The sequence below is a fragment of the Martes martes genome, assembly GCF_963455335.1.
Source record: "Martes martes genome assembly, chromosome: 6".
NCBI lineage: Eukaryota > Metazoa > Chordata > Mammalia > Carnivora > Mustelidae > Martes > Martes martes.
Genome location: NC_137893.1, coordinates 98,967,628 through 98,994,288, shown reverse-complemented (window position 1 = coordinate 98,994,288; position 26,661 = coordinate 98,967,628). Strand labels below are relative to the sequence as shown.

Below are 26,661 nucleotides of genomic sequence, written 5' to 3'. Positions count from 1 at the left end.
CACCAACGACACTAGCACTTTTACAGGTTTATGTCATTTTAAAAACAGGATACACATTTTTAAATTATCTTTACATTTTCTCTTGAGGGTAAAAGGCACAGGCCCACAGTTACTAAAAGCAATAATGCTTGAGCAAAAATATGCAAAAATGCCCGCAGACTTCCAAGTGTACAGAACTTGCAAACGACCTGTTACAGTCAACGGACGGTTCTCACCACTACCATGCTAACACCCAAGTAAGCAGAACATCCTGTTAAGCAAAAAAGTTCTGATTCCAAAACTTCTTAGTTTCTACTGTTTGGGGGCCTTGGGGGGAATGAAAATGTATGGGTGTTACAATAACAAAAAAATACCTGATTTTTGTAACTTTTCAAAATTCAACAATTAATTTAAAACAAAGTATTTAAAATAAGAGCTTTTCTGAGGCAATACTTCCCCTAACTTTAAACTATTTAAAATGAAGGAACTCAAGCATTCCATCAGGCTATGGGACCCAGTGGCCAAATGCTACCCTGAGAAGAGTACATAGGGTCAGGCAGGGGGCAGGGGGCAGGGCCTGGCCCCAGCTCCACTCCTGGCCTGTCCCTCACTAAGTAGCTGCTGGACTGCCCAGCTCAGGTGCTATCCCAACCTCCCCTAAAATAAAGATAATCGTATCTACTACGGCAATTAGAGCAAACTACATTTTCTACATTTGCCCTAACTACATTAGGGCAAACTACATTTTCCATTTTCCCATCAAGTCAAGAGAGCGAGTGTTGCCCCTTGAGCGAGTTGTTGTTTCCTTGAGACAGCCCCCAGCCCTGTGCAGTCAGGTACCTTCTAAGTGGGCATGCCCTGAGTCTAGGGGTTCTGCAGGGTTACTACAGGACATTCTCCATCATAGAAGTCATCCCCACTACGGAGGACTCCCTGAAGTGCAGGTCCCACAGACAGTGAGCTGCTGGCGCTGGCCAACTTGTAGAAAGATACAAGCTGCATAGTCCCAGAGCAAGTACAGAATCCTACCAGCTCTCTCCAAACTATTCTAGTAACAGCTGACATAAAAGGAGATCTGACTGAATGCAGATTTAGACCAGAGAAATTAATATAAAATGGAATGACTAAATGAATGAACAAATGATCTCCCTTAGTCTTTCAGAATACAGCATGCATCTTCAATCCAGATGTCAAGATAGTGCCTTCCCATCAAGGCAACCTATTCAATGTAGCACAAACACCTCTGCCTCCCTTATAGCACCTAATAAAGAAAAACATGTTCTGGCAAATGCGGGGCTGGGGGAGTCAGACTCAGTTCTGTCCGCTTCTGAGACCAGGCTCTTAATCCCTAGGCTGAGAGAAACAAGGAGACTCAGACTCCACACGCCTTTATCAGCCACTTCAGTTAAAACATGAGAGTATAGAGACCAAAGAAAGCGCCAGGTGTTTCTAATATTTTACACATGTGAGAAAATGAGACGCTGGAGATGCAATATGAGAATTACTGGTTTTTAACACTTCGACTACTAGCAATGATACCAGCAGTTTATTATATGATAGATATTGTTGTAAGCCCTTTATAAGAATCAGCTCTGGGGATGAGAAAACTAATGCAGCGAAGTATTCAGTAGTAAGTTTTCCTTCCACCTTCCTCCCTCATCTATCCAGTTTCCAACCACGGAGACCCTTCTCACTGAAAATCACCCATTTTTTTCTTAGTTACTTATGTATTCATGCAAAGACAATCAAGTATCTTCCCAGTCTTCCCATGCAACTTATCCCACACACATCTAGTACTTTGCTTTGCTCAGATTTTTTTTTTTAAGATTTTATTTATTTGTCTCAGAGAGAGAGACAGAGAGAGAGCGAGCGAGCACACAACCAGGGGGAGTGACAGGCAGACAGAGGGAGAACCTGAACAGGGAGCCTGATGCAGGACTCAATCCCAGGATCCTGAGCCAAAGGCAGACACTTAACTAACTGAGCCTCCCAGGCGTCCCTCCCTGCTCACACAGATTTTTGTCTCGTTTCTTATTTATAAATATCTGTACTCTTTTTTTTAAATAACTGCATAGTATCTCGCTTCTATATACACCTTAATTTTTTTTAACTATTCCCTCATCAGCAGTTATTTCACTCTTTAATTTTAATATTTGGCAAATTAAACTTCTATGCAATACTGCTGGAGTGAATTCATCCCCGTCCTACAAAAACACGATTTTCTCTTCTCCCTGTAACTCCTTTCCACCATTTCTACCACCAAATGGGATAAAACAACAATAACCACCACAAACAACTTAATGAGCTCTTACAGAAAAAGAGTACATTAAAGTATTTCTTCTGAACACATTAATGCTTAATGTTTTACACAGTTCATGAGAGCAGGGACAAAAGTTATAATGTAAGTCAGAATGTAGGCCATCTGTATTTTTAGGATTCTATTTCAGGGACGGGATGAGTGGTTACTTTAAAGAATTTACATCTGTTCTCCACTATACTTGAAAAATCCCCTTTTAACCCACTTGGATTTTTTTTTTCCATTTTGGTAGCCAAAATCATTAAGAAACTAAAGAATAAAATAAATTGAGGTAGAACAAGAAAATAAATGGTAGTATACTATAAAACCATTAAAATATACAATCTACAAATATCCATGGTAATATCTGACAGGAGAAAACACCACAATTATTAGGGACAGGGAGAGTTTGCATAAAATTTCTGCCTTTTAAATACCAAATTAGTATTTAAGAAATCTATGATAACAAATTTCCTTATAGTGGTTTTGCTCTTTAGAAACTTCTAAAAATCTTTATTTTTGTTTTTGAAACAAACATTTTATAGAAATTCCTACGCCTCAAAAAAGAGTAGGGGGCACCTGGGTGGCTCAGTGGGTTAAGCCTCTGCCTTTGGCTCAGGTCATAATCTCAGGGTCCTGGGATTGAGCCCCGCATCGGGCTCTCTGCTCAGCGGGGATCCTGTTTCTCCCTCTCCCTCTGACCCTCCTCCTCTCTTGTTCTCTGTCTCTCTCAAAAACTTTAAAAAAAAAGGGGTGGGGGTGGGGGAGTAAGATTTATTCCTTTCAGGCAGCATGCACTAATATAATATAGGTAAGAAGCCCGGTCCTAGGTCTTATTAGTAAGGCCCACTAAAATTAAGGTCATCATTCCCAAGGGTAGCAGACACAAAATCAGACCCGTACCCTCTATTTCCATCTGCCAGGGAACCCAGAGCCTATGTACTTGCTCTACTTTTATTAGCAAATGGCATAATTAAATCTTTACTGATAATAACATTTTGTGACTGATAGCTACATTCTGGGCACCGTGCCAGTCTGTTATATATTCCTTCTCCTATAAGAATGCTATTTTTTGAGGAGCAAATTTAAATAGAGTAGAGATATTTTGATATATTTAGACTAACATATTTTTTGTTCTTTTTTTTTTTTTTTGAGGGTATGTTTCTTTAATGGCCAAGGATAAGGAATTTAATGGAGGCAGATACATAAAGTAAAGACAAATGCCCCCAGATGGAAACAGAGGCTCCCAAGATTCTCAAAATTCTCTACAAGTTCCCACTGGAGTCTTATAACCTCTCAACCTTGCTCCTACTCCTCGTGGCCTGAAGATCTTGGAGGCTCTGGCTGTGTGTACCGCCTTGTCACCAGGTGAGTAACTGAGGCGAAATGACTTCAGCGCATTACTCATGAGGCTACATTAGAGAGCATTTCCTGCAAGAATAAATAGGTCAGCCTCCCAGGTACAGCCTCATCCTTCAGCAACACAAGGCTTAAAGTTGGCCTAAAGATCCATCACCACTACCGAATTCTAGAAAACTGTCATCGCCCAAAAAGAAACTTCAGGTTTCTGTTGGCCATTTGGATAAGACACCACCTCACACCAGTCAGAATGCCTAAAATGAACAAGTAGGGAAATGACAGACACTGGTGAGGATGTGGATAAAGGGGAACCCTCCTACACTGTTGGTGGGAATGCAAGCTGGTGCAGCCACTCTGGAAAACAGCATGGACGTTCCTCATAAAGTTGAAAATAGAGCTACCCTACCACCCAGGAATTGTACTAGTAGGATTTACCCCAAAGATACAAACGTAGAAATCTGAAGGGGCACATGCACCTGAATGTTTATAGCAGCAATGTCCACAGAAGCCAAACTATGGAGAGAACCTAGATGGCCATCAACAGATGAATGGATAAAGAAGATGTGGTGTGTATATACACAAGGGAATGGAATACTATGCAGCCAAAAAAAATGAAATCTTGCCATTTGCAACGACATGGATGGAACTAGAGGGTATTTTGCTGAGCAAAATAAGTCAGTCAGAGAAAGACAATTATCATATGATCTCCCTGATATGTGGAATTTGAGCAACAAGGCAGAAGATCATTGGGGAAGAGGAGACTCTTAATTTCAGGAAACAAACTGAGAGTTGCTGGAGTGGAGGGGGATGGGAGGGATGGGGTGGCTGGGTGATGGACATAGGGGAGGGTATGTGCTATGGTGAGCACTACGAATTGTGTAAGACTGATGAATCACAGCCCTGTACCCCTGAAACAAATAATACATTACATGTTAATACAAATTAATTAATTAATTTTAAAAAAAGAAACTTCATACCCATCAGAGGTTGTTCCTTATCCTGGCTCTGCCCTCCCAACACTTATCCTCCCCCCACTCCCTGCCCCAGGCACTGGCAACCACTCATCTAATTTCTGTCTCTATGCATTTGCCTATACTGGATATGTCATTTGAATGGAATCGGACACTACGTGGCCTTTTATATCCGGCTTCTTTTACTTAACATGTTTTTAAGGTTCATCCTGTTGTAGCATATATTGGTACCCCAATACTTTTTTGGCTAAATATTTCATTAGATGAATATACCACATTTTGGTTATCAGTTAATCACTGGTAGAAATTTGAGTTGTTTCTACACTTTGGCTATTACGAATAAAAGCAGCTATGAACATCCATGCACAAGTTTTTGTGAGGCATGTTTTAAATTCTCTTCGGTAGTGGAATTGCTGGGTTATATGGTAACTATGTCCAGCTTTTTGAAATGGGACCTGCTCCTTCAAGTGCGGGGCATGCATCTCTTTACATTCCCACCAGCAGTGGATGAGGGCTTCAGTCTCTACACATCTTCACCAACATTTGTTATTATTGGTTTTTATTAGAATTAGTGGGTCTAAAGTGGTATCTCATTGTGGTTTTGATTTGCTTTTATCTGATAAAATGATGTTGAGCATCTTTTTATGTGACTATTGGTCATTTGTTTATCTTCTTTGGACAAATCTCCATCTTTATTTTTTTTTAATTGGGTTATCTTTCACTGTTGAGTTTTAAGAATTCTCTATATATTGTGGATACAAGGCTCTTATCTGATACATAATTTGCAAATATTTTCTCCCACCTGTACATTTCACTTTCTTCATAGTAGACTTTGATGCATAAAGTCTTTAACTGTGATAAAGTCCAGATTTATCCATATTTTCTTTTGTTGTGTGGGCTTTCGGTGTCACATCTAAGAAACCACAGCCTAATCCAAAGTCATGAAGATTTACCCATTTTCTTGTAAGAGTTTTAGCTCTTATATTTAAGTCTCTGCTCCATTTAGAATTAATTTTTGTTTGTGGTGTGAAGTAGGGGTGGGACTTCATTCTTTCGCATATGGATGGATAGTCAGTTGTCCCAACAGCATCTGTTGAAAAAACTATCCTTCCTCACTGAACTGTTTTGGCACTCCTGTCAAAATCAGTTAACTATAAATGGCAAGGGTTTATTTCTGAATTCCCAATTCTATTCCAGTGAACTCTGTCTATCTTTTTGTCAGTACCACACATCTTGATCACTGAACCCTGCTAGTTACGTTTTGAAATCTGGAAGTATCAATCCTCCAATTTCGCACGTCTTCTTTAAGACTGTTTTGGCTATTCTGGGTCTCTTATATCACCATTTGAATTTGGGGCTCAACATGTCAATTCGTGCAAAACAAATAAAAGCCAGCTAGAATTCTGATGGGGATTGAGTTGAATAAGTAGATTTATTTGGGGAGTATTGCCATCATAACCATACTAAGTCTCCTAATCCACAAACACTGAATGTCTTTCCATTTATTTAGGTCATTTTTACCTTCTTTCAACAACGTTTTGTACTTTGCTATACACGTGTCTTACATTTCTTCTGTTATACTTATTCCTAACTATTTTATTCTTTTTGGTGCTTTATAAAGGGAACTGTTTTCTTAATTTCATTTTTTGTTTGCTCAGTACTAGGATATAGAAATAAAACGGATTTTTACATTTTAATCTTGTATCCTGTAATCTTGCTGAATTCATTAACTAACTCCAATAGCTTTTTGTGGATTCCTTAGGATTCTTTCTATATAAGATCATGTTCACCTGCAGGCTAACCCATTTTTGAAAAGTAAAAAACTCAGTGTGGGATTTACTTGAGTAGAGATTGATAAAACTGATCTAAAGAAAAAAACATTAGCATGTTTTTTGAAAGACAAATTCACTCACACTTTGTACCAACATCTGAAAACTCCTTAAAGCAAAAGTATCCTTCCTGGCTTTACTGGTAGAATCCTCCAAGAGGTTTTAGTGAGAGTAAAGCAAAAAGTCATTGTTTACCAAACAGTGTTTCCAAGGGCCTATCTGAAAAGTCAGTATTATTCAGCCAGTGTCCTTAAAGCCTACCCAAGCCTGGGAACTCTATGAAGACCATAAGGAATGCTTCCCTTGTTGGCTGCTGCCCTCCCATGATAACTGGCAATTTTAGTGATATGTAGTCATTTGCTTAATTTTACCCCCAGGGTTTTCTAAAAGGGATATAAAGAGGTCTTTATAAAATGCAAACATGTAAAAAATTTCATGAAATAGAAGGTGCAGCTTCTTCATGGAATAAAGTAAGTTCAAAATCCCAGCTCTTCCAGCCACCAGCAACACAAACCTGGGCAAACTATCTATCCGCATTTCACAGACAAAGCTTACGAAACTCAGGATAGTTAACACTAACCACGAGTAGTATAGCTGTACTGACGCCGTATATGTGCCTAACAGAGCACCCCTCCCCTTGTAAATGTCAGCAACACAGCTCTTCCAACTGCTCAGTTTCCTGCAACTCATGGATATTAATACAGCTGCTCTCACTGATCATCAAAATTAGCTATGAGCTTTCTCATCTTTGTCTCATAACAAAAGCAGAAAAGGAAATGTGATAAATGTCAGAACTGATATTAAGAGGAAGAAGCTTGGGATGCCTGGGTGGCTCGGTCAGTTAAACATACGACTCTTGATTTCAACCGGGGTCCCGAGATCAAGACCTGCTCAGTGAAGAATCTGTTTGAGATTCTCTCTCCCCCTCCGCTCCTCCCCCTGCTCTTCCTTGTTCTAATAAATACAAAAAATCTTAAAACGAAGAAGCTTACCAGTTCTTCTGGTATTTCGCCCTGAAAATATATGCTAAAATCTCTCCCTAATGGCTCCTTTTATCAGGGAAACTAAGCAATATTAATGGACAACAATTATTCTTCATTAGAAGGTTTTAAGAGCAATGGAGATAGGTTTCTTTTTTTCCATAGTTTCTTCTTTAGTCAACACTATGGCATTAAGCCAGAAAAGTGACTGCATAGGAACAGGCCAATGTGGTCCTCAAAAAGCTTTAAGAACCTAACTGGGTTGCCTCTACCATCAGGTTGGAAGCTAGCAGAGTGAAGGAGGTAACACTGTGCGCCTGATCCCGGGTACTCATTCGTTATGTCGGAGCAACACCATGGTTGGTCTAGACACAAAGAGAGTTTAACAACCAAAGACTCCCCCACCTACAGCATACAATTTGATCCAGGTGCAAACACTTGAACACTGAACCACTAAACCTCTATGTACAGATAAAAGACTAATGTGCTCACTGCGTGGGCAGTAAAGCATCAGTCAGGGAACCTGTGCATTGAGGATCTACGTCACCTCTTCCCATCATTGGAGAAGGCTTGACAAAAGAGGTAGAGTTTCAATCATTTAGTGAGGACAAACCTCGGCCAGTTGGTAAAGACAGGAAACAGGGAAACAATTTTAAAGCTCATTGTGATGACAGGGTCTGAAGCTTTGCACTGGCTTTGAGCAGAGGGTGCTGGGTCTACATCACAGTAAAGGCTCCATGGTGCAGTAGACAAGTACTACTGGGCAGCAGCAACGGTAGTCTCCACACTTCACTTGAAAATTATTTGCTGCAGACTTTTTTCAAGCAAATGTTAAATGCAACATCAATATAAAAAAAATTAAAAAGCTAATGAGAGACCTGCCCTGGCACAAACAAGAATCAGCAAAGCCCACCCACCAGAGCACCTTTTTTACTCTCCACAGTGCCAGAGTTCACTGCGACCCCTAGGGACCTGAAAAAGAACCGAAGAACCGCCATCCAGCTTAACTGACTCCCAGTCTCTTCCAGAATGGGGGTCCTCACACACTTAAGTACACAGATGTACTTTTCACTTAATGTTCTTTAAGTAAAAAAGAAAGCATTAAAAAATATTTTATTAAAAATTTAAATAAAAAATCTTTTGGGCTGTCAGTGTGAGAGCCCTGTATTATGTAGCCAATCTTTTGTTTTATGTCTGGGGACAAAACAATTGGTTTCTAAATTATTTTAATGCTTGGTGTAATGGCTACGCTACGTGAAAAAATTTGTCACAAGTTATACTGACTCTTTCAAGGAGAACCATATTCTCAGCTTCATTTATTAAATCATCATACTAATTTTTAAAAGTATCCTCTGCTTATGGTAAGATCTTTATTGAAATTCTGCTGATATACCGCCACCCCACCGCTGACATCAGTCACTTGTTTAGGAAGACTCATCAGAAGTTGCTGTGTTTTTGTATCTTTAACAAAAAAGAATTTTAAAAACAAAATCTTTTGAAGACGAGTTAGCATCTCACTCACTGTTAAACATCACCTTTACTTTGAAGGACAAGGTACCACACTAATGTGCCATCACAGAAAAGGGTCAGCAAATTGGGGACATTACAACTTTTTAGTAAAAGAAAAAATGTGTGACTTTGTATGAGGGAACCAGTGTGCTCCAGTGCGGTTCAAAAGATTTTCGTGATTATTCCTCGTCTCATTGAAATGTATTAGAAGGACTCTACTCTTCAAGCAACTTGCTTTATTAAAGTAACCACAGCACTGGCACCTGGCCGTGGAGTGTAGGATGTGAGCTGCAGCGCTCTGCACCCCTGGAAAGCACGACCCCCGTGTGATGCCAGTTCCCTCCCACACTCTCACAGCCAGGGCTCTGTGCTCCCCAGTGTTCCTAAAAGGGCACTCCAAGATTCAGTGGAGCAACAGTTTAGGCTCTCGTGCACTGGGGTGCCCAGGGAAGCAGCAGCCAGCTCATAGGCACAACACAGAATACTTGACACTTGAGAGGGACACGGCAAGACTCCACATCTGTTAGCTGCTACGTGAACCATGAGCTCAGATCGTTCGGTTTCCACACTAGACAGCATGACATTCCTTCTAAGACATTGTATCTTCGCGAAGCTGGGTTTTCAGGGACAAAAGGCAACTACCAGGTGAAAAATCAGTGTAGAACAGGAAAAGAGGTGGCGGTGTGAGAGGCTGGGCAGTGCCCGGCAGGGACCCAGATCCTGCAGAAATATTTGGCAATGTTTAAAAATGAAATAAAAATATTTATTCTTTCCATTTATAGGTATTGCTTTTTCAAATAGCTACCAGGTTGTAAGGGCAGAAGTACTTAAGTTGGTTAGAGTTACCTATTTAATAACTGCCCCAGTTAGATATCACCAGGGCCACTAAGAAAATGTTGATGTGCCCCCAAGGGCCATGCAGTGGCAGTGTGGGAGGAGTAGTGGGAAACACGGGGCAGAGACCATAAGAGCGTTCTCCCATTCCAAATTTGCCATCAACCCCCAAACGCTCCTCCAGTTACCCGACCATTGGCAAAATGAACACACTATGGGACAGATGCTCACTGGTGGCCCCAGCTTTGACGCACGGCAGTTGGTTTGCCCTAAAGGCCTCGCACTCTTCTCCAGGCTGGACGCTCCTGCCTATCATGAGGTGGCCCACGTCCTTGACACATCCATAGCTTTCCCAGTTCATGCCAAGTATTGTGCTGGTCACTGAAAAGAGAAACTGAGGTCCCATTTTCAGTGATGCTCAAAAGGCAGACACTGAGGTGGCTGGTGCATTTGGCCCATAAGCCAAGTTAATTTATACAACAACTCTCACTTCAGAATCTACAAAGATAACAGTAACTCTGATCATTCAGATGTCCACTTCATGTCCTTTGCAATTTTTTTGGAATATCAAATGTTTGTGCCTGAATTATAAAACCATACTATCTCTGAGTAGTTGTTTGGTTACCAAATATTTGGTTCAGTGCTCTAGAACCATTTGCTCAAGAAACCATTTGCGAATCCCCTGGGAAACTGAAGAACTGTTTTTATGAGGTAAGCCCGTAAGTTTCAAATACTGACTTGCTTAAAAATGTAGTATACTTATGCATATATGCAATTACCACAACAATTTGCCATTTCAACTGTTTCAAGGTCCTTTCCAGCACAGTCTAGGACACCAGAGGTGCCCAATCATTTCTAAGGAGTCTGTTCTTTGTTCTTTTCTACTAAGTGAAAACTTGCTGTTACTTTAGCATGCATAAATCTTAAATCCAACAGGCAGAAATCACGGAGTCTCTTCTTTGATTAAAAATAATAACAACAACCAGGAACAGAAAACTCCCCATTTCTCATTTTCACAAATTGACCTAATAGGAAATAGTTGATTCACTTATCTGCCTCGTATTATTATTTCCTGGGTGATGATTCACCACAGGGTACAAATTCAAAGTGAGAGTTTATTTTAGAAGCAATCAGTATACATAAGGCCATAATAGTAACACAAGATGATTAAGTCTAAAATCAAAACAAAACACAACAGTACCCTTACTGTTGACAGAATATGCAGATAAACAAGAAATCCTAAACACTGACAGAGTACAGATACTAACAGAAAAGATGGAACAAACGATATGTAATTTATTCTAAAATGATTATTAAGTAACACTTTCCACTAAAACAATGCAGTGGGGAGTGACAGGGGTACTTTCGTCTATAAGAATATATTTTCTCTCAAAGCATTCAGGCTTGTTAAAAAGGATATGAATTGGGAGACAGAAGGGGTGAACAAGCAGACGGTAGGCTGAGCAGGAATAGGAAGGAGGGTATCAAGGGAATTAGATTCCAGAGATTCCTGAGGAGGAAGGGGAGTCAGTTTAGGTATTTAAATGGCTACTACTATATTCATTAGAAATACATGAATCTTGACACAGCAAAAGCGGTAAGTCATGAAATCCACAATAAGACATTATTGTTTCCTCTGCAACAGATCCCATAAACTCAGAGTGTACTGGGGGCTTCCTGTCTCCTTCCCCTCCTGAGACATTAAGAACACAAATCTGCATCAGCAAGTCTACTGACAAATGTTTAAACAGCTTGCATCTCAGAAAAGCATGAACTTGCAGGCTGAAACAGGGGTCAGCCGGCTGTCTTCCGCCTGCATAGGAGGGAGAGGAGGGCCAAGCTGTCTGTGAAAAACAGGCTACTTCCACAGACCTCTGGAGAGAGACCCTTGCGGAACAGACATCTGTCAGACACACCGCAGTTCTCAAAAATGAAATTTCTGTTTTGCCTTAGGATTCAGGCAGGACAGGTGAGCACAAAGGAAATCTTTTATGACCCTGGGGAACACTGGTCCACCAGCTTTGGCCAGCCAGGTTGGGCTTTTAGTTTAAGTGGTAAAGCATGAATCATGAGCCTGACTTAACCCACTGTATGTCCTGGAGGTACGGAAAAGATCTGCTGAGATAATTAATTCATCTGAGGGGATGAGTAAGAGAACATTTTTATTTCTTGCCATAGCCGTCCTCCCTGACCTCTAAGCCAGGAACATGGAAATGTACTCATCCCACCCCATCGGTCTCCCAGTTCCACACCTGCTCTCCAAACACACTGTCCCCCCCATCCCCCACTATTCTCTGGTCTGTATGGACAAAGACTGGTGGACACAGCCGTTGTTCAGGGGTACCCACTCCAAGTTTTCAAAAAAATCGCCAAGAGTGATAGTTCCTAACACTACCACTACCTAATTTATTAACTGCCTATACGACCGGCGTGACCTTGTTTGCTTAAGTTAACTACTTTGGAATCCAACAGTTTGAAGAGCATGTCCAAACAAATTAGGTTTTTCAGTAGTAACAAGCAGCATTATCGTTTTTGGCCCTTAAAATTTAGGGGCAACTGAAAGCAAAAAATACTGGAGTCCGGTTATGATCCTTCTTGAGGGTGAGATTTGAGATTGGGTAAGAGGCTTTCTGAGTAGAAAAACCAGAGCTGTAAAAGAGGAGGCTGGAGTGAATGCTATAAACACCCTTCCACCCTGACATACACAAACCTCACATAAAAACTTACTTGCCAATATTTTCAGGCAGGGACTGCAGTGAGATGTCATTTACAGAAAGACACGTCAAATTCTGTAATTCAGGAAAGCTTTCTGGCAATCTGAAACAGCAATGACAACAAAATGTTGTTAACTGAAAAAGAAAAGTGCATGTACAGTGTAAACCAGACATAAATGCGATGAGTTCTGCCATATGTTAATTGAAATAACCTCCTATAAACTAAAGTATAAAAGGCATGTTTGCCTTGTCTTCCTAGACAGAAGACACTGATAAGGAAAAAAACCCAAGGCTCGGTTTACCTAGAAGTACACAGGCATGATAAATGCTTGGTGGGGGGATCCAGACATAATTAGAAAAGATATGCAAGCTCTCAGAATAAAGGAAAAAAAATGCTGTGGCAGAAAGAAACAGGTAAACAGCTGCTGAAGCGGAAAGTGACTATGAGTGAAAACACTTGATTGATTAACAGAAAATAAAGAGAAAGTTTAGCCCAGAAGATTATAAGAAAACATAGGATAGCAGCATAATAATTTTTGTTCTGTAGATTATAATACCCATGGCAAGGCTATGAATTACTCAGAAGTGATCAACTGACAGCAATTGCTGCTTTCTTAATATTTTTCTTTTAACTCGATTTAAGATGCCAGTCACTTGAGATTATTATATGTTTCACTATGTTCTACACAAAAGGAAATTTTTTATACTTCCCTTAAATTCTACTGAAGAGTTAGGTTTCAAAATAAAAATATTCAAAAACTTGCAAAGAAAGCTCACTTTCAATATTTCTATGGTTACCTCCAGTTATGGAGGGAAAAAAACCTAAAGTTAAAAAGATCTTGTTGAATCTAAAATGCCAAAGGTCTTTATACACAAATCTGCTGATATAGACAACAGAACACATAACCCATTTTTTTTGGAGGAGGAGGAGGAGGGGTAGGAAGAACTTCTTGCTTTAGCGATAGCCTCTGCATTAGAATCTTTCATTTTTTTTTTCTTTTTCTAGGTTCCTTTTTTTAAAAAGCAAATTCTAGGTTACTGTTTAACATAAAATATAGGTAATTCTAAGCTTCAAAAGCAAATCCAAGCCCTGCAAGATGAGAGTTCTAGGATTTTATTATGACTGAGGTACATTCTCAGGAATGGTTTCAACAAAGTTGAAACCTCTTCCATAGCATAACAGAGGTAAGATTTTTTATTTATACTTAAGAAGATGCAACTGCATCTGCTTACCTGAGTTTCTACTTAAAGTACATATCATTTTATAAAACAAGCTAAAATGATCTTCAATATAAAGAAAATATATTTTTAAATGGCTGACTTCCTTTTTTTTACTGGCTGTCAGCATTAAAGGCTGAACCGGTAAGTGTGAGGCGGAGGCACAGACATCGGGCTCCAAGAAGGGAATTCTAGTCTGAGCTGCCACTCAGAGGCCACATCATCTCAGAAGGTCATTTAGCCTCTCAGCCTCGTTTCTTCAGCCATAAAATAAGTAGGTCAAACTCAATAATGTTTCAGGTCCTTTCCACTCACAGATAAGTCGTCATAATTCTTAAAGGAGTGCACCTGCCAAATCAAAAAGGCTTTAAGAAACCTCCCAAATGTGAAGCCAGGATAAAAACTGAGTAAAGCCTCCTACAATGTGGGTGTGTTCTGGTCCAGGGAGTTTTGAGATAATACTAAAGTCATGTGTCAGCAGGCATTAGAAAAGGAAAACTAAAGAGGTAGAAAAGGGGATTAAGCAATTGAATGGCTTTAAAAAAAAAAAAAAAAAGGAAAAAAACCTCCAGGGCAGCATAATGGGTATTTCCCAGCTGCCTAAACCTACAAGCTGCCTTAAGGATAAATAGCTTAGTTCAGTTTACTCCATTCCAGAAATTAAGGGAGAGCTGAAGATAAAATGATAAACAACAGAGGAATATAAGTTAACTATCTCAGTTTAATTGGGAAGTCTTGGTCAAGGTAAAAACTTAAATATAAGTTCCAAGTGTTAATGAAAAAAGTACACATTGAACGTCTCAGAAGCGCCACAGAGGGGATTCTGGGGAGTAAGTAAAGGCTTCCCAAAGAAATGTCATGCGGAATATACACCTTACAGGAGTGCAGAAAGAGCGGAGAGTGAAACAAATGACCTATGAGCACTTTATAACAGCGAGTGTGACGTCTGACACAGGCAACCGAGGGCAATGAACGTGGAAAGACAGGCCAAGTTCAGACACAGGGAAGGGGAGGCGGCATAACACCTGGAGAAGCAAGGACTTTACCTCAGGGACAGGGACTACAGAAAGGTCTGAAGAACAGGGACAACTGTATGGATGATGGTTAAGAAAGAAGACTGGAGGGCAGCGATGAGTTAGAGCTCACTAAATTTACTGCTTTTCATAAAAATAGATATTATTAGTAACATAGTCACTGAAATCCAAAAGAGGAAAATCAAAAATATTTTTTAAAACATATACTTCTTTAAAATACCAGATATGGGGAAAACAACACCAAATAGACATTCCCTGGCAGTCCATACCCAGAAAGACCCAAGCAATGGGTGATATGTATCCCAAATTTTAACCTCTTCTCAATTTTCCTATTAAAAAAAAAAAAAAAAACAAAAAACAGAAGGGAAGTGGTAAGAATACATTTATTCTGAGGCTGCTTAGAGTCTAGAAATCATAGACATGGACCCACCCGGCTTAGAGGTACCCCTAGAACTTCTCCTGAGGACTGCCTCTGCATTGCCAGGTGTACAACAATTCAGGTAACCTGGCAACACAGGCACCTGGAAGCCAGTGATCAGTGGCCTCATGACTCAGCCAGCAACCATGAGGAGGGGCTCATAACAGTGCCACTCAGCTACGCCCAGGCGGGGTGCTGTGTCATACCAGAAGAAGTAAAATCGTAATCAGTAGTAGAACAGTGACAGGTGACTCTATGTGGAGGAATAACCCCAAAGAAATCCTCACAGTTATTGCTAAAGTAAGGAACCGGTGATGTGAGCAGAGTTTTTGTTTGTCTGTTTGTTTTAAAGGGAGAGTTGGAAGAAAGTTGAGACAGTAAATATGTTTCATTACTGGAGTGGAAAAAACATCCCTTATTAGGACTTCTTGGATAACTAGCGGGTAAGCTCTCTGGGAGTTTAGAACTCAGCCTTACCCCACAAGATAAGCAATAGAGTCTTTATGAACTACTTCGGTGCTTCACATGGCTTCAGAAATGTAGTCCTCACTCCTGTTTTGTATACTACTCCATGGTGCCTCCCCTCACCCAGTATCTGTTCAATGTTCCATAAATAGCACATGTGCGTCTTTCACTGCACAGTGTGATTTATAAACAAGTATCTGTGAAGGTCAATCATCTTTTTTTTTTTTTAAGATTTTATTTATTTATTTGACAGAGAGAGATCACAAGTAGGCAGAGAGGCAGGCAGAGAGAGAGGAGGAAGCAGGCTCCCCACCGAGCAGAGAGCCCGACGCGGGACTCGATCCCAAGACCCTGAGATCATGACCTGAGCTGAAGGCAGAGGCCTAACCCACTGAGCCACCCAGGCACCCCGAAGGTCAATCATCTTTGATAAAGATAGCCATCCATCTAGGTACCCCCATGATGGGTGACCAGGTTGTGTTCGTGCTTTGGTTCTCAAAAAGGGTATCCTCAGTACTATAGACAGCAAAGCAAGCAGAAAGATTACCTAGTCAGTGGGTTTCCGCTGAAGTCAGCTATCTGCAGTGCTTTACAGAATGAGATGCTTTCTGGAATTTCAGGAATATCTGTAGGAGCAAAGAAAACATCTATCATTTACCACCATCATTACTACTTTCCATCATCCTCAAGATGGACAAAAGTCACAAGAAAATATCTAGTAAGTACTACCTCTACCTAAATGAGGCATGGATTTCTAGAGTATTTTTCTATCTTTATTTTATATTTGCTTTCCTAATAGAAGATATATTCTTAGTAGAAGGACATTAAAGAAAAACTATTCAAGAGCCAATGGATGGACCTTATACCAAGTGAAATAAGTCAGAAAAAGACAAATAACGTAGGAACTCAATTATATGTGAAATCTTATAAACAAACCCCAAAACAACCCATGGAGAGATCAGATTTGTGGTTACCAGAGGGGGGAAAATTGGATGAAGGTGGTCAATGGTACAGACTTCCAGTTATAGGACAGGTAAGGGACCAGTTATAGGACAGGTACTAGGGATGTAATGTACAACATGATGACGATAGCTAACACTGCTCTATAGTATATTTGAAAATTGGTAGAGGAGAAATGTTATGGGTTCTCATCAAAGGGAGAAAATTTCTTTTCCTTTCTTTCTTTTCCTTTTATTTTATCTATATAAAATGATGGATGTTAGCTGAGTGGTAATCATTTCATGATATATGTAAATCAGACCATCATACTCTCTACCTTCAACTTACATAGTGATGAATGTCAATTAGTTCTCAAGAAAAGTGGAGGGGAAAAAACCACTACCACCAAGTCCCATCACCCTATCAGAAGTCATAGATGGCATTCTGTCGTAATTCCCAGTAAGCTAGTTTTTCTTACATTTTCACATAGTTATATCAGTACACAGTATTCCAGAGTATGCATCTTTAAATTATGGGCTTTCTTCTTCTGGGTATAAACGTAACAATTTGGAAAATACACAAAAGTCCAAAGAAGAAAATAAAAACCAACAGCATTTCCATCGCCTAGAGATAATGATTTACTTTGATGTATTTTTTTCACTGCCATCACACACATGCACACACACAGTGTATATAAAAAGATTATATTTCAAAATACTAGATTCATGCTGATTTGGGCTTTTTTCACTGTACATCATTTTACAAACTTTTTTTATTTGTCCAGTTTGCCATTTTTAATGGCAGAAAACCCACTGAATATATTTTCATATTTCATTTAATCAATCCCTTGTTGTTAGACATTTAGTTTGTTTCCAAGTTCCTGATGTTATAATTATATTTATATCCATTTCTGATTATTTCCTTAGGCTAGCTCCCAGAATTGTAATTACTGTGTCAAAGGCATTAGCAAGTCTACAGTCTTCGGTAAATACTATTAAACTGCCTTAGAGGAAGGCAAGTTTACTGTTTATACTTCCATCAGCCTGTACAAGGTGCCTAATCCAACACTTCTCTTCCTCCTTTCTTTCTCTTACTTTTAAAAACTGCCAATACTGGGGCACCTGGGTGGCTCAGTCAGTTAAGTGTCTGACTTGATTTCAGCTCAGGCCATGATCTCAGGGTGGTGAGATTGGGTCCTGCATTGGGCTCCATACTGGACGTGGAGCCTGCTTAAGATTCTCTCTCACCCTCTCTCTACTCCTCTCCCTACCTTGCTCTCACTCTTAAAACAAACAAACAAAAAAACCCTGCTAATAATACTACTGGTAAAAATAGCCTGGCAACATTTTGTTTTATATTTCTTTTATTACTAATGAGGCTGAATATTTTCCCCTATGTTTACTAGTCACTAAATATCGTGATTTTGAAATGACCAAAATTGTTAAATTTCTCTTTCTCTTGGTACAAAGCCTGGGGTTACAGCTTTTAGGGCTTTAAAGATTTATTTTATAGCATTTAATTTCAAGGATACATTTATTTTGGACATATTAACATTAAGAAGGCCTTAAATAGAAAAGGTTCTCCTGGTCCCATGCTGTTTCTTCTACTAATTCTACAAGTGCAAGCCAAGCCAAAACATACCTAATATTTCTCAGGTGGGAGTGGCAGGGAGAAGAGAGAAATAAAGGGGGAAATGGATGCCCTGGTCCAGCAACCACAATGTAATCAGAAGCTACATAAATGCTTTTAGTTCAAACTTCAAAGCCAAAATCATTTAAGTTTGTGGTAACATTCTTGTTACATTCCTCTCTGCCTTGCATGGTCATATAAGGTAGTAAAGAACAAACACCATGACCCTAGTTTCATAAACATCACAGCTATACACACACATGCACACACACTTGAGTCTGGAATGGATTTTTAAAACACACAAACATTTGGGGGTCCTGAGGTACAAATACACTAGGCGGGTCTATTAGATGTATGACTTTATTTCACCTCAACATAAATTATTTTAACTTCCATTGTACAAAGTGGACAGTAAGCCTCAGAGAGATGAAATGACTTCCTCATCATCACAGGCCTATTCCACTGAGCGCCTGAGCCTCCCATGCTGACATCACAGCACCATCGTGCTTAAGCATGAATGACCACACACAAATCCATCACAGAACAAGCACAGCTATCTAGGCAAGTGAGGCAGTGACATGCCGTGGCCTGCTTTGGTCTGAAAGGTGCTGGCTGGCCTGTGCACTCCATGACAGTCCCTCTTCTGCCACTACTTCAGGGCCTGTTGAGCAGTCTTTATAAGACTGAGGAAGGAGGTGCATGCATCACACCAGGAACGTCACAAGTGCCAAAGAAGATCAAGCAGGACACAGAAGTACACATTTTACATCAACTTGCTGCTCTATCCTAGACAAAAAAAAAAAAAAAAAGGCAAGGAAACAGAAAGAGGAAAGTTATGTCCATTAGGTATCATCTTTAATATTCTTCAGAGCACTAGAAACATAACTGAGGCTTGGGAAGACGGGCTTGTCAGGGGAACACATGAAAAGTGGCTGTGAGAAACTCTGGTCAGGGCTGGTCTGGAATCTAGAGATCTGAGGGTAACAAAAGCAAGTGCCAGAGAACAGCACAGCTGGACTCAGTCCACGCAGAGCTGACAGAGAGGTCTGCTTCATAGGAAGGCATTCCCTCCTTAGGGTAACCTGCTCAGACACACAGGAGAAGTAGCAGATCAGCAAAGAGAACACAGGTCTCCTGACTCTCAAGACCATTTCCTTCTACCATATGCACGTTCTGAACTTGAAGAAAGAGAATGTATTTGCTTGTGCAAATAGAAGCTTTAGATAAGGATAGCAAAGGTGTGGTTTGAAGAGTCCTCAGTACTGGTTTGCTTTAGGTTGCTAAAAGTATTGGAATAAAAAAACCAAGGAAGAAAACATCTACCCATCCTTAAATACCCAGCTAAAATGTCATATACTCAGGGACACCTTCCATGGGTCCCAAGATGAGACTGGATTCACCCACTCTCAGTTTCCTCAGGCTTCACCTTTGTGAGATCTGTGACAGTTTTAATAATTTTGTTTGCAGTCAATCACCTTTATTAAATTCTGTGTTCATTGGAAAGAAAGACCTTGTGGGTACTGTCTGTTGCTGCTTCCCTAAAGCTGACACAGTAGTGAGCTTAAGCAGCACACAAGTGCCAAATGAATGAGAGGCTGACGTTACTAAGCCCCTATAACAGTTGCTCTCTCATTTGAGTCATGAACTCTCCCCATAAGGTTAGTATTATATTCATTTTGCTACTGGTAGGAACACTGCTTAGTCCCAGATCTTTGACAAGATGGAATATAAAGCTTTTAGGTTATTCTCAGCTGAAATCCCCTTTGATCCTTAAATGTTTTACTCAGGACAAACAGGAGGTTTGAGAGTAAAAATATGAAAAAACATATATAAATGCCACCTTCTCAATGAAACCTAGGCTGAGCACTAACCTCATTAAAAAACTAATTTGAATCCTTTCCCCCATGCTAATTCTTACATTCAATTTCCAAATCCTTCTCATATTCTCTAATTATTGTTCCTGGCCATCTTTTTCTGTCCACTCCTACTGCTATCAAGTTAGTTCAGACCTCAATCATCTAGATGACTAGAATATCCTCTTTAATGGTCTTGCCCTGTATCCAATTTGGCCTCCATCAAATCCAAAGAGCCACAAGAGCAATCTGTACCAGTTTTCTGCATTTGCTAGTTTTATGCCGAAGTGCAAACTACTTAACCTACCTGTGCCTTGGTTTCCTTAACTGTAAAATGAGTCATCAACAGACTTTTTTTTTTTTTTTTAATTAATGCCAGCACATCATACCTTTGGTGCTACACAAGTTCAGAGAAAAGAGAAAATTAGACAAAGGAAACTTATACTTTGAACCAAATAAATAAGAGTGGAGGAGAAACCCAGGCATGAATGGGACACTGAATGCAGTGAGGAGAGGGTAAGTCCTGGGGAAAAAAAGGTACAGTATAAACATCAGGATATCAATATGGGAGTATGTGAAGAGAAGGCTGAAGCAAGCTCTTGATAACAGATTACCAAATGCCAGGTTGAGCTACTTACAATTAATTTGCTAAACAAGGAGTTTCCTCTTCTATAAAAAGGGGAAATTACCTCTGGCTTAGGGATGTCCCAAGGATAAAGCAGAGTAGCATGAATAAAACATGTGGCACTCTTTTTGACCTCTTTCATTAATATTTGAGGTAAACCAGTAGAGAGGACCACTGGTTTCCATTCAAGGCCAAATAATCTGAGGAAGAACAGTAGCATTATTAATAGAGATGAGATGATTTAGAGGGCTTTTGCCATTGTTTTAACTATCTGAGAAGCAGTAATGATTAACTTCTGAACACCTATTTACATAAAAATATTAGAAATAATGAGATTTTCATCTACTCATTAAGGAATGTACCCCCAAAACTTCTACGTCCAAACAACCACCATAGTTCAAGCTTCTATATAAGGTGAAACAAACAAATTTTAATCATATTTTTCATTAATTCAAACTGGCTTTGTCTCATCTAGTCTAAGAATAACAGCATAAAATTTGATATTTACAAAATGTCCATGAATGATTATAAAATTAAGTAATCTTTTCCTTACAACTTTCTTAAGATAACATTTAATTTGGACCCACTCTAAGCCATGATTATTTCTGAATCAGAATTGCCTCAAATTAGTGAGATATAATCGTACTTAAATATAAAAATACTTTTAAAAAAATCTGTAGTTTACCAATATGACCATTACCACAGTCTGTATACGGGAAATGGAAAATTACCCCTAACCTCTGTCAGTGCAAAATATCTTCACCGCCACCAGAAAACAATCCTGGCACCATTAGCCCCAGGGCTTCCAAGACAGACTACAGCTTTCACCACAGATACGATAGGTTAAATAGTAATTTAAAAAGACATATTCTTTTCTGGACATCCATTTGTAACACACCAAGCTGAGATTCTACCTTCCTCACTTTCCTGCCCCCCAAAATACAGAGGCTTAGCCCACATTCTTCAGTGGGGAATGAGGGCTCTCTTCCTACATGCCCAGAATCCTCATGGTGGACCACACCCCTTCCTGAAAAGCTATTGCCATTTTGGGACCCTTCTAGTGATGGAGATAGATTGAACTGATGGACGTCTCAGGTTTCTGCTAAGCACACTTGAGTTTACAAACGTCTAGGGCATTTCCTTTCATGGAGGACTGTGCACAGACAGTCTGTTTTGATGGTAGGCCCCCATACATTGCACAAGTTCTTTCTGGATCAATCCATTACTCACTGGCATTTCTTGTTTTATATAAATAGCATCTCTTTTCCTCCTGGGCTCAAAACTTATGTGATGTTAGTAAGTGACAATACCAGGTTCTCTCCATGGAGAACACCATAAAAACCCTACACAAAACAAAAGTCTTAGGTATTTTATGGCTACTCTCTAGGGTTATCTAATTCATATTGACAGCATTTAGACATAGGAAGTTGAAGAAGCCTAGAAATGCTTAAAGAAATCAAACGCTGACCCTCTCCCATTAATTCGTCTTTTTTTTTTAAGATTTTATTTATTTACTTGATAGAGATCACAACTAGGCAGAGAGGCAGGCAGAGAGAGAGGAGGAAGTAGGCTCCCCACTGAGCAGAGAGCCGGAGGGGGGGCTGGATCCCTGGGATCATGATCCTAGCTGAAGGCAGAGGCTTTAACCCACTGAGCCACCCAGGCGCTCCTTAATTCTTTTTAAAAAATTGCAAAGAATAACATTTTAAACTTCTGGGCCTATTATGTGGCAAGTTGGTAAGTTGAAATGTTATTTTTGAAAGTGGGGCAAGAGCTCTGTAAGCAATCATCTCCACTCCTTGCATCAGCAAGGTGGCTGTGTTAGCTTCATTAGTACAAGGTGCTAGCTAGCAAGGTTGGGGGCCTGGATTTGGTCCAAGTGTGGGGCAGCCTCTTTCCCTGGCTCCAGCCGTGCCACACTCTGAGGACACTTTGTGAAACTTGTGACTGAAAAAACAACCACGGCTGTGGAGCCTGTACTGAGCGCTTAAAAAACTATCATGCATGCTTCTCAGTACTCTGCACAAATTAACTCTCGGAAGTCTTCATGATAACTAGGAAGGCTACGGAGATCGCCTCCATTTTCTGGATGAGGAACAGAGGCACGGCAGGGGTACGGGCCTGGCCAGTAGGCAAGAGGGCCAGGCTTTGAACTTGGGCCTTCTCCCTGCAGAGCCTGTGCTCCTCACTATAAACTTGTCTTGTCTCTAGAAAGAATGTGTGAGGTCAGGAGAAACTGCAAAATCCAACTCGAGGGCCCTGCTGCCAATAGCCGCCGGCGTGAGCTACTTGTGGAAAGCCTAGGGGAGCGCTGTCTCTGAATCTCCAGAAACTCAACTGAAGGGAGCCCGGGGAGGGGGTGGGGGGGGGGAGATGGGGAGCGCCATCCCATCTGACAGTTTAGGACAGCTTCAAACATTTTGCTTCTCCTAAATTCTTCTGATTAAACAAAACCAAATAATCCATTTTCAAGATAATGTAATTAAAAATATCAAAGTAACAAGGAAGCTTTAAATTTAATCCTGTGGCATGGTTAATCTTAATTTTCGGCTATGACACAGTATTGAAGCTGAGTCTAGTATTTGATTAATAAGATAACAGTAAAATGTCTCCTCATTATTTCTTGCTTAATGTAACTCCCACCAGGCAAGAGAAAGAATTTAATCAATGCCACTGACAAAAGTGCAATACAATGTCATGAAATTTCTATTAAACCTTCTTTGAATCCCCTTAGATAGACTGGGCCTCCCACAATGCCCAATACTTCTCTCTGTAAGCACTCTGCTCAAAGGTGATTAGTGATAAACATTTACTCAATACCGTACTTCCCCTAGATGTGTCCTCCACTAACACAGGGATCAGATCTACAATGTCTCCCAGGGGCTCCCCCGCCTTTACCACAGTGTAGGTCTTTAACAGGCGGGAGTTCAACAATACTTCCTCACTCACTGCACTGGGCCTGGATCAGAAGAGAGATCTCAGGGCCAGCACCCTCACTTAGCATAGGTAAACATCCACTGCTTTGAGCCTTGGGTCTCTCACAAAGGGCGTGTTCAGATTATCTGCCTCATCCAACAAGCAGGGCTACTGAGAGGTACAATGAGGTAAGATACAGGATAACTTGGTAAAGCACAAAGATGGAAAGGACTAAAAGGGGAGAAAAAGGCAATTCTCCTTAAGCAGCACTGACTGGTTTTGAGTGTGGGTCACTTTTTATATCAACTTCTGGGATCTGGGGCGAATGTTTTCTTGCCTTCCTCTTACCCCCAACATAACACTCAGACTAAAGGGAAAAATGTTGTCAAGAACTTCTATCAAAAGACAAAAAATGGGTGTTTAAATAAGTCTTGGTTGTTAGTATCCAATCTTTTTTTTTTTAATTTCTTTTTTTAAAGATTTTATTTACTTATTTGAAAGAGAGAGAACAAACACAAGTTGGGGGCAGAGGCAGAGGGAGAAGGAGACTGCCCATTGAGCAGGGAGCCAGACACAGGGCTTGATCCCAGGACCCTGGGATTATGACCTGAGCTGAAGGCAGACGCTTAAATCGACTGAGCCACCCAGGTGCCCCTATTAGTAACCAATCTTAGAAAAAGATTGGTGTAACTGCATGAACTGTTAAGAATTTGAAGACAGTACCTCATTACCACATCACTGATGTTGAACCAAGTCAGAGATGAAGGAAAAATAATGCAGCATAAACAGATGGAGCCATCACAAAGAAAGTCACCCTGTGAACTGCCCTGCAAAGAAATCCGGGGCAGAGGCAACCCTAACAGGAACGCAGCAATTCACAGCATGCGCATGGACATCAGAGACAGCTTACCTTGCCTAAACACTGCACCGACATTCAATAATCCACTTCAAGACTTGTTCAAGGATGAACAACTGCCCATCAGAGTTTAATTACATTTATATTTCTAGTCTACAAAGGGAAAATATGCAAGACGTGACCTAAAGGTATTAACTGAATTTAAATAAAATAAAAATTTTTAAAAAAGAAAACGAGGGTCATGGCTCACCCTGGTCAGTGCTGAGCGGACAAACCCAGCTGGGGGTCATGGTGGTGCCTGTGTGCACACTTACACACATACATGTAGCCCTCCTTCAGTTATACAGACACTTTACAGTTTCTAGCACAATGCTGCTGCTTCCGATGAAGATCTGAAATTGCTACCCGACAGCCTGGTACTCAGAGGAGCCTCTTTTGAAGTTAATCACCTAACAGTTATTATCACTGCCACCTCAGCCACAAGTGGAAAGTCAAGCACTCAGAGAAAAAGCTGGGGATAGGCTCAAGATCAGGCCAAGCGACAGACAGGGCTCTGAAAAAGAACTCTTCCCCTCCAATCCCTGCTGTTCTACGGGGCTGTCTCCATAGAGGAAGAGCCACCATCCTTAGGGTCTATGACGTACCAGGTTCTGCAAAGGGCATTTTGCATGAAGCATCTCTAACCCCGACAACAAATTCTGAGATTAACAGATGCAGAAGCAGGCTTGGGAACATTAACTAGATTGTCCATTGTAGAAGAGCAGAGCTTTGAAATTCTAGTTCATCTGCCTCCAGGCTGAGGAAGCCAGAGAGGTAGCTGCTGAGCAGCGGGACAGTCAGATCCGATCAACTCCAAACAGGCCGAATAAGAGAAGCCTGGGGAAATGACTATGGAGAGAAAGAGGAGGTAGAAACACAAGCCTGCAACTCTGAGCTATACCATTTGGCAGGCATTTCACACGCAGGTGGGGGTGGATGCACAGTTTGAGAAAGCAAGCAAGCGTGAACCTCCTGTTATGGGGCAGGGGCCACCCAACAGGCAGAGGGAAGAGAAATATGGGGGCACAGCCAAGAGGTCAGAGAGCAAAGAGTGTCACCAAGCAATAATCAACACGTAAGGAAGAGGTGGACTTGGCTACTGGGAATCTGCTGTGGCCTTCAAGAGGAAACACACATAATGGTTTGAGGGGAAGTCAAAAAACAGAGGCAGAGAGGCCAGTGTTATCCACTGGCTTCTGTGGAAAAAGAAAAGGGGAGTATAAAGCAGTAGGGGCTCAAGTCTAGTAAGAGACATAGGATTCCTAATCAGTAGACAAGGCAATTGGGTAGAAGGTGACAAGATTTTCTGATCATGAAGCCAAATTTATCTAAAAGGACAGCTGTCATCTATTTCATCAGAAATTATATCCTGCCTGGAGGGCTGAAATCTCTTTGTCTTTTACTAAATTTTACTAAAATGACACTGATAATTTTCCTTATCAAAATAAAAAACAACCCTGTGTCATAATCCCATTTAAAATCCCATTTAAAAAAATTATAAGGCCCCATTAAAAATCTATAAAAATCTATAAAATCATATAAAATCTATATGTATAAAAATCTAAATCTAAATCTATATCTATATCTGTATCTATAGATCTACAGATCTATAGATATCTATAGATATAGGTCTATAGATCGATCTATAGATCTGTCTATAGATCTATAGATCTATATCTAAATCTATAAATCTATAAAATCTATAAAAATCTATAAGACTGAGAACCTGGGAAAGTATGCCTTCAAAAAGCCTGGAGGAGAGGAGAGGGTTTTGTAGCTTGAGACCAAGGTCAAGGGAGAAGTTCAAGTTAATGTGTTTGGGTTCGATTTTTGTTGTTGTTTGGAAAATTGGTGGAGTGAACAGGGAGGCAGACAGATGTGGAATGGGAGAAAGCTGTGAAAGCACATTCCCGTCTTTGCCCAGAAGGCAACAAGAAGGGCGGCACAGGGAGGGAGAGGAGACCTGGAGAGTACGGATTTCAGGGCCCTGGTTATGAGAAAGGGAGAGGAGAGGACCTGGGAGTAGGCAGGCCCCCAAATGGAGAGCCGACTCAATGGATGAGAGCCACTTATCCATAGCAGAGGCAAATGACAAAATCCCATGATCCATGGTCTTAAGAAGAAACAAGTCATCACACTATGAAAGATTCTCAGGGGGGAAAAAAAAAAAAAAAAACCAAGAAAAATGGGAGGGTCCT

General features: G+C 40.5%; 1 protein-coding gene across 1 annotated transcript in view; it reads right to left on the bottom strand.

Annotated features, from left to right (window-relative positions):
* Nucleotides 1–26,661, bottom strand: part of LRRC1 (leucine rich repeat containing 1) — a 128,778-nt gene that overhangs the window by 32,556 nt on the left and 69,561 nt on the right. The window contains exons 3-4 of the mRNA XM_080806523.1: nucleotides 16,154–16,232; nucleotides 12,485–12,574 (exon numbers count right to left, since the gene is read on the bottom strand). Of these exons, the coding sequence (XP_080662649.1) occupies nucleotides 12,485–12,574; nucleotides 16,154–16,232 (169 nt within the window). The remainder of the gene's footprint in view (nucleotides 1–12,484; nucleotides 12,575–16,153; nucleotides 16,233–26,661) is intronic.